Source organism: Peromyscus eremicus, chromosome 2, assembly GCF_949786415.1.
Source record: "Peromyscus eremicus chromosome 2, PerEre_H2_v1, whole genome shotgun sequence".
In the NCBI taxonomy this organism is placed as follows: Eukaryota; Metazoa; Chordata; class Mammalia; order Rodentia; family Cricetidae; genus Peromyscus; species Peromyscus eremicus.
Genome location: NC_081417.1, coordinates 143,025,152 through 143,033,960, shown reverse-complemented (window position 1 = coordinate 143,033,960; position 8,809 = coordinate 143,025,152). Strand labels below are relative to the sequence as shown.

Genomic DNA, 8,809 nt, shown 5'->3' with positions numbered 1-8,809 from the left:
GATGAACTTCAAGAGAGGCTGCGACCTGAGTCCACGAGAGAGCTCATGTGCCCTGGAATAAGACATGATACATGTCTGAGGGAGCCTGCTGCTTTCAGGGAACAAAATGGTCCAAGTCCTCTAACTCAGGGAGTGTAGAGGAGCCAGAGTCCTGGGTGTAAAGAGAATTCCGACAGTGAGAACATGAGAAGCAGCCCAAGAGAAGGTGATCGGAGTGGGCCTCTCGGAAGAGGTGATGTCTGAATAGAGACATGAGTTAAGTGGCAAGCAATGCAGAATTTGGGGTTGAGGGTGGCAGTAAGTCCAGAAGTCCCAAGGAGGGCTGGGATTTTCACATTTGAGGACTAGCAGAAAGGCCAGTCTGGAGGACATTAGTAGGTTTGGAGAGCCTGGACCCCAGAGGTGGCTGGAGCCAACTTACAGCACAGAGAGGGTGCTTTGGGGAGGTCCTGGGAGTTGAGAGCAGAAATGGGGTGTGATTTGTTTTGCAGCTGGAGCAGGGGCCTAAGGAGGCCATCGGTGAAGGGTGGGGCCTTGGAGGACAAGAGAGAGGGAGGCCCTTCAGCCCAACACGGACCAGCCCCAGCTGCCTCAGCTCCCACTCACCAGCAGCCCAGCCCCCTCTTAGGATGGAAGGATCCATCACAAATCAAAATAGCAGGCAAAGAACAGCCTCGAATTGTTCTGTGTAAGAGCGGAGAAATTAGACAAGTCAGCTGTGGGCTCGAGACCGCCTCCCACACAGCTGTGATTCGCACCCCGATGAAGACACACTTCCTAAGACTCCCAATTCTGCTGGCTCCTAGCAAAAAGTTTTGCTGCTCCAGACCCAAAGCAAATAGTAGTTATTTTGGGACAGACGCTGGTCTTGGAGGACAATGAGGGAGTCTTTTTTTTTTTTTTTTTTTTTTTAACTAAAAAAACCCTCTGATACATCCCAGAAAAGTTTCAACAGCTGAAAGTTTGGTCAGTCCTTCACAAATACCAAGTACCAACCTGGGCCTGGTGGGCTCATGCCCACGTTTAATCCCAGCACTCAGGAGGCAGAGACAGGCAGATCCCTGTGAGTTCGAGGGTAGCCTGGTCTACAGAGTGAGTCCCAGGACAGACAGGGTTCAAAAAACAAACAAAAAGAGTTCAAGGTTATCCTTGGCTATATATTGAGCTTGAAGCCCATGGGGGCTACTTGAGTCCTTATCTCACATCCTTCTGCCCTACCCACCACCCTCCGAAAAAGGAAAAAGATGCAGAGACCAAGGACTCCCTTCACAATTTCATGAGGAACCTAGACTCCAAATCCCACCTCTGATCCGCTGGATTTGTGGTGGAGGTGATGGTGATGGTGGTGGTGGTGGTGGTGGTGGTGGTGGTGGTGGTGGTGGTGGTGGTGGTGGGGTGGTGGTGGTGGTGGTGGTGGTGGTGGGGTGGTGGTGGTGGTGGGGTGGTGGTGGTGGTGGTGGGGTGGTGGTGGTGGTGGTGGGGTGGTAGTGGTGGTAGTGGTGGTGGCGGCGGTGGTGGTGGTGGTGGTGGTGGTACCGCTGCCGCCGAGGATACAACCAAGCCCCCACTGGACCAGTAAGCTATACCTGCAGCTCAGGTCTGCTAAACCTGAGTCTCTGGAATTGGGGCTTTTAATCTCCATTCTTAATAAGCACACCTCTACTCCAAGCAGTTATTCTGAATGCAAGCATAAGAATCATTTTAGTCACAGTCTGAAGCCTATTGTGGGAGAAACAGGGTAATGGAAGGGCAAAGAAACAGCAGGACTCACCTGAGATCACACAGCCACAGCACAGCGCCGCGGTGAGAGCCGAAGACATGCACCCCCCCCCCCCCCCCCCCCCGCCCTCTCTCCTGCTCTCCTCTTGCTCTTCTCTTTTAGTGTCTGTTACCCAGTGTGAGGGTGCTCAGTGGTGTTTTTTATTTTGTTTTGTTGGGAGAGAGTCTCCTATAGCCTAGGCTGGCCTTGAGCCTTTTATGTAGCCAAGGCTAACCTTGAACTCGTAATCTTCCTACTGCCACATTATCCAAATGCTGGAATTACAGGTGTGTACCACCACACCCAAAGATTTTGTGTGTATTTCCAAGACAGGGTCTTGCTATGAAGCCCAGGCTAGCCTCAAACTTGTAATCCTCCCGCCTCGGCTTCCTGAGTGCTAGGATTACGATTATGGGTATTCACTTGCCTCTCTCCCCCTGCAGTTGGGCTCTGCCTGTAGAAAATCACTTTCTCCGCTCTCAGGGTCTTCCAGCTATAACCTGACACGGCTCATACCAGCCGCCCTTCCCTTTCTTACCAGTCCAAGGTGAAGAGCGATTCTTACCTTACCCCAGTGTGGCTGTGCTTTTACGGTGACCATGATGCTCTGGGACAGTCTCCTCCATGCCACCCTGTGCCCAGCCCAGGCCCTGTACATAAGGCATCATGTCTGTATGTACTGAGCAAGCAAGGGCCAGCTGCGTTACCAATGGCTAAATGCAGCGCAGAGCGTGGAGTATGCTGGGAGTGTTAGGGGCAGTTTGGTTGCACAATCTGGCCTGATGTCTGGGCTTAGACGTGTGACAGTGAATGTGATTCACCTTCCTCACAGCACGGGGACAGGAAAGGGAATGGACCACAGCCTTCACAGAGGGATGGGTCTACTTGTGTGGGGAAGCCTGGATGGAACCAAGGAAGGGCCAGAAGCCCTGGGCTTCCACAGAAGACACTTCAAGGAGTGTAAGGTCCCAGCAGAATCCCTCACTCAGAGCTGACCAATCATATTCCCCAAAGACCAGGTAAATGGCCTAACTCCCAACTTCATTCTGTATGGATGAAGAATAACATCCCAGGGCTGGTGAGGATGGACTCTGCCATAAGTTGTTCTCTGACCTCTGCTGGGCAAGCCTTCTGGTAGCTGAGCTACAACCTTTGTCCTGAGTGCATAATCCCTGGGCTCAGGGCTACATGCTATATCACCTCACTAAATTTTCACAGCTGTAAAACTTACGTTCCCCGACCCCTTCCCCCTTCCTCCTGGTTTTTTTTTTGAGACAAGGTGTCATTATGCTGCTCGAGCTGGCCTTGAACTCATAATCTTCCTGCTTCAGGCTCCCCAGTGGTTGGATCATAGGTTCCAGAGGGATCCTTACCCATCTGCTTCCGGGAGAAGGGGTGATGGTCAACTGGGCTCCAATCTCACTTTGCCTCCCAACCTTTTAACTTTTTTTTTTTGAGAAAGGGCCTCACGTAGCCCAGGCTGGTCCTGAACCCAGTCCTTGTGGGTTAGCCTCCTGAGTGCTTAGATGATAGGCATTGACTCCACACTGGTCCTGCCCTTTACTCCCCCAGTTTAATGGAAACTGAAATCCATGAAGTGGATAGTTACCCGTGCTCTTCCTTCTAAGGTATACTAAGTTGAAGACTGCCACCAACATCTACATCTTCAACCTGGCCTTGGCTGATGCGCTGGCCACCAGCACGTTGCCCTTCCAGAGTGCCAAGTACCTGATGGAAACATGGCCATTTGGAGAGCTGCTGTGCAAGGCTGTGCTGTCCATTGACTACTACAACATGTTCACCAGCATCTTCACGCTCACTATGATGAGTGTGGACCGCTACATTGCCGTCTGCCACCCTGTCAAGGCCTTGGACTTCCGGACGCCTGCCAAGGCCAAGCTGATCAACATATGCATCTGGGTCCTGGCATCAGGTGTTGGTGTCCCCATCATGGTCATGGCAGTGACCCGGCCCCGGGGTGAGTGAGAGAGGAAGCTGCAGCATGGGTCTCGGCCTGACCGCCTGTTGGCCTCTGTGAATTTCCAAGGCATTTATTTGGGCAAGTGGGAGTGATTTCCGGTGGTGGCATGGGTTACAGAGCAATGAACGAAGAGGATTGTCTGGTGGGGTGGAGAGTCAGCCAATGGGGAGTGTGGGTGGATGAATGACTGGTAGGTTGCTGGCCAAAAGGAATTTATAATAGGATTGTGACTGGCTGGCCAGGACTGTGGATTCCAGGAAGATGGATGAATGCCCAAGTGTGATTGCCACTGACCAGTGAGCAGCAGAGGCCACAGGATCTGCAGACCCATCCGAAACTCCCTTTTATCCCTCTTTGAAAACCGCTGGAGAGATGGCTCAATGGTTAAGAGTACATACTTTTTTGTGAGGACCTGAGTTCAATTCCCAGCACCCACATTAGATGGCTTACAACTGCCTGTAACCCCAGTTCCAGGCGGAATCTCACACACCTCTGACCTCTGTGGGCACTTGCATTCATGTACCCATCCTCTCCCCCATACACATAATTAAAATAATAAAAAGAAAAAGAAAACCATGGGAAGTCGGGTATATAATATATACAGGACTATAATCCTGACTCTCAGGAGCTTGAGGCAGGAAGACCAGCCTAGGCGGTGTAGTAAGAATCTGGAGAGAAGGACGTAGTGGGAGGATGGAGCTCAGTTGCTCATGCTTATCCAGCATGCACAGAGCCCTGGGACCAATCCCCAGCACTTCATAAATCAGGTGCTGTATACCTATAGGCCTTGCAAGAGGATCAGGCGTTCAGGGCAAGCTTTAGTTCTATAATGAGTTTTAGGCCACGCTGGGCTACATAAAACCCTGACTCAAAAGCAAAGAAAGAAAATAAGGAGAAAAAACATTGGCCAAATGATCAAAGAGAGACCTAGAGAATGACCGAATGGCCCGCTGGGAGTGGCAGACAGGTGCATCTCCTGGGGCATCTTTATTAGTCTCTATAGCTGCTGTAACAAACATCCCCAAAGTGCAGGGGCTTGACATGGAAGTTTATTTCTCAGTCCACTACGATCCACTAGGTAGGAAGAGGATAGTTTGGGGGTAACCCAGGCTCCCAGGGAAGGTGCCCAAATCTTCCACTGTTGGTGTCTGGCCAGCACATAAATACAGAAGGAAGTCAGGAGAAATCATAACCACTTTTCTTTTTTTTTTTTTTAAGATTTATTTATTTATTATGTATACAGCATATATGTCTGCAGGCCAGAAGAGGGCACCAGATCTCACCACAGATGGTTGTGAGCCACCATGTGGTTGCTGGGAATTGAACTCAGGACCTCTGGAAGAGCAACCAGTGCTCTTAACCTCTGAGCCATCTCTCCAGCCCCTCATAACCACTTTTCAATGTTAGCATCCATCCTTTCCTAGTGTTGGCTGCTCATATGGCCCTACCATGATGTAAGGAAGGGGGCCTCTACATTAGTAACAACCTCTGAGTGGTACCTCCTCATAGACAAGACAGGACACCTCTCTCTCTCTCCCTTTTTCTCTTTCTCTCTTCCCCCTTCCCTCCTCTCTCTCTCTCTCTCTCTCTCTCTCTCTCTCTCTCTCTCTCTCTGGCACAATGTAGAGTGATACATGCCCATAACCCCAGCACACAGGAGACTGAGACAGAAGAATTCTGAATCCAAGGCCACTTTATATTATATATCCAGACCTTGATTGAAAGAAAAAAGAAAACAGAATCAAGTCAGGTGGTTTAGTTCCAGCCTCCCAGGCAGGCATTTGATGGAACTTGACCTTTGACCCAAGGCTCCTGCCCTCAGGTCTCTCCTTCCTTTTGGTCCCTGGTAGAAGTCTGTAGAGGCTTGATTCTCAGGGTAGGGAAGGGGATGAGGGTTTGTGGGAAACTTCTTAGATATCTCGACCCTTGTAAGGACAGAGCCCCCAGCGCCATTATACAGCCTTCGAGCAATTAGGTTTGATTGAGCAGCAGGGCCCCATTGCTCCGTCAGCCCTGCTGGGAGTTGAGCCAAATGGACCTCCTGACTCCTCCCTCTCCCATACACACATTGATCCTCCGTCATCCCCAGGGGTCCTGCCAGCCTGAAGTACCACAGATGTTTTGTGGATCTCCAGCCCCTTTCTTCTTCTTCTTTTTTTTTTTTTTTAATTTTATTTTATTTGCATGTATGTCTGTGTGAGGGTGTCAGATCTTGGAGTTACAGTTGTGAGCTGTCATGTGGGTGCTGGGAACTGAACCGAGGTCGTCTGGAAGAACAGGCAGGGCTCTTAACCACTGAGCCATCTCTCCAGCCCTCCAGCCCCTTTCTTATAACTCTCAGGCTGCGAGTCTACTGTGTGGCTCTCCTGGGCAGAGATTTTGGGCATCCCCTGGGCAGCTTCTGACCTGCACCAGAAGCCTAAAACATGCTCTGAGACACTCATGTGGCCCAAGCCTGTTCTCCGGGAAGCATCCCTTCCTCTCTCTGCAGGGCTGGCTGTTGGGAAGGACTCTGTTATTTTACTTCCCTTTCGGATATAGTCTCACTGTGTGACTTTGTCTAGCCTTGCCCTTGAGACGCTCTTGCCTCAGCCTCCTGAGTGGTGGTTTGTGCCACCTCGCCTGGTGCAAGGTGGTTGCTGACATTAGCTGAGATCTGCATGCTGTCCTTTAAGCTCCACATATATGTGTGTGGCACGTACACACAGAGAGCAAATCAATCTAACCATAACTAAAGAAATGTGCATTTGACTATTAGCCCCACCATAAGGAAACTCCAAGTCAGTAAGTAATTTGCCCAAGGCCATACACATCTGGACAGGCTTTTTTTTTTTTTTTTTTGCATAGAATCTCATATAGCTCAGGCTAGCCTAGAAGCTAATGTAGTCAAGGATGACCTTGAACTTCTGCTCTTCCTTACCTCTGTCTTCTGAGTTGCTTGGGTTACATGCGTGTACCATCAGGTCAAGTTTATACAGTGCTGGGATTTGAACCTAGGGCCTAGTGAGTGCTAGGCAAGCCAGAGCAACTGAATTACATCCCCAGCCCTAACTCACCCTCTAATTCAATCTTCAGTACTGATGACCCATTGGAGCAATTTTGGAAATGGGTAGGGGGTCTGCTGAGTTAGCACAATGATAAATTATTAATGCCATCCATGGACAAGGCCTGGAGAGAAGACACAGAAGAGGACCTCCTAGATGAGGGCCAAATCTGGGGTCTTTAAGCATAAGAAGCAGTTCACCAAGTAGAGGGACAGTCTAGGTGTCAGTCAGTCATCTTAAAGGGGACAAGCAGACAGAGCCCCTTAGGCACACAGACCTCTGACCCCTGTCTTTCCTTGTTTCCCCGGGCTCAGATGGAGCAGTGGTATGCATGCTCCAGTTCCCCAGCCCCAGCTGGTACTGGGACACAGTGACCAAGATCTGCGTCTTCCTCTTCGCCTTCGTGGTGCCGATCCTCATCATCACGGTGTGCTACGGCCTCATGCTGCTGCGCCTGCGCAGTGTGCGCCTTCTGTCCGGCTCCAAGGAGAAGGACCGCAGCCTGCGGCGCATCACCCGTATGGTGCTGGTGGTGGTGGGCGCCTTCGTCGTGTGCTGGGCGCCCATCCACATCTTCGTCATCGTCTGGACGCTGGTGGACATCAATCGGCACGACCCGCTTGTGGTGGCCGCGCTGCACCTGTGCATTGCGCTGGGCTACGCCAACAGCAGCCTCAACCCCGTGCTCTACGCCTTCCTGGACGAGAACTTCAAGCGCTGCTTCCGCCAGCTTTGTCGCGGGCCCTGCGGCGGCCATCAGGAACCCGGCAGCCTCCGCCGTGCCCGCCAGGCCACCGCGCGTGAGCGCGTCACCGCCTGCACCCCCTCCGATGGCCCCGGCGGTGGTGCTGCCGCCTGACCTACCCGGCCCTACCCCTAAGCACCCCACCCAAGTGAAGTGACCTGGTGCCAGGCCACACTGAGGCCCCTGGGAGGCCCCGGCCACCGTCTGGGCAGCTGGAATGGGGCCTGCGCAGAGGGGTGGCCTCCGGTAGGGGCGGGGCAGGAGGGATCCAAGGCTCTGGGTTGGAGGGGTGGGGGCAGAGCTGGCGACTCCAGAGAGTGAGAGACATTGGAGGCTCGAAATTGGATCCATCAGTAAAGGCCTCTCCAATGGGGCAGAGCTTCAAGCCTTGGGGCAGCCTCGGGCTCTGGCCTTTTGAACACCCAATTCCAGTCTAAGATCTGAGGATTCCAGCTCTAGAAACCAGGAGAGGCAGTGATGGGGTCGATGACATGATGGCTGTGAGATTCTGAGCCTTTGTGTTATGGGGAGGAGCCTCTTCTTAGGGGAGGTGAGAGGACCAACCAGGTAGCCAGGAAGGGTACTTAAGGGTTTGGCCAGGAGATAACTCCCCCTCCTCGGGGTGAGGCGGCGGCGGGGGTGGGTGGGTGGGGAGGTGGGAGGTGGGGGGGTGGCTTCAGTTTGGAGAAGAATACAGGCTCTCACTACGCTCTAACTAACTGGTTAAACTTGGTGATGCTAGCTAGGTCCAATTTAACTTCTCTATAGAGAGACTGTAAGCTGGGCCTGATGGGGTAGCCTTGTGTCATCCCAGTCATACTGGAGGCAGAGGCTGGAGTTATAGACAAGCCTGGGCAACTTAGTGTCTAAAAATAAGAAGTAAAGAGGGCTGGGGGTGTAGCTCAGTGGCAGGGTGTTTGTGTGAGGCTCTGGGACCAATGAAACAAAACAACCCTCCAAACAACAGCAAGACCAAACAAAAAATAAACCGTCTTGGTGACTCTGAATTGGATGTCATCCAGAACCAGGCATCCTTGTGGGGCTGGAGACAGGTCAGAGGGGCAGAAGCATGGCTCCCTGGATACTGGAGCAAGGCCCCCAGAATCAAGTTGGGTTTCTTTGGTTTTTCGAAACAGGATTTCTCTGTGTAGCCCTGGCTGTTCTGGAACTCACTCTGTAGACCAGGCTGGCCGTGAACTCTCAGAGATCCGACTGCCTCTGCCTGGGATTAAAGGCATGTGCCACTACTGTCTGGCCCAGAATCAAGTTCTAATAGGATC

At 52.0% G+C, this 8,809-nt stretch overlaps 1 protein-coding gene across 1 annotated transcript; it reads left to right on the top strand.

Moving 5' to 3' along the window:
• The first annotated feature begins 2,468 nt into the window (after positions 1–2,468).
• Positions 2,469–8,146, top strand: Oprd1 (opioid receptor delta 1). Its single transcript, XM_059255892.1, has 3 exons — positions 2,469–2,495; positions 3,365–3,737; positions 7,099–8,146. Exons 1-3 carry the CDS (start codon positions 2,469–2,471, stop codon positions 7,641–7,643), a joined length of 945 nt encoding a protein of 314 aa, XP_059111875.1. The 3' UTR covers positions 7,644–8,146.
• Positions 8,147–8,809: the final 663 nt, after the last annotated feature.

What these genes read in the sequence shown, in the direction of transcription:
- Oprd1 (XM_059255892.1), top strand. Translation starts at nt 2,469, where the DNA reads ATGGCTAAATGCAGCGCAGAGCGTGGA. An exon ending in AATGCAGCGCAGAGCGTGGA is followed by an intron (nt 2,496 to 3,364) that starts GTATGCTGGGAG and finishes TGAAGTGGATAG; the next exon opens with TTACCCGTGCTCTTCCTTCT. An exon ending in GGCAGTGACCCGGCCCCGGG is followed by an intron (nt 3,738 to 7,098) that starts GTGAGTGAGAGA and finishes CCCCGGGCTCAG; the next exon opens with ATGGAGCAGTGGTATGCATG.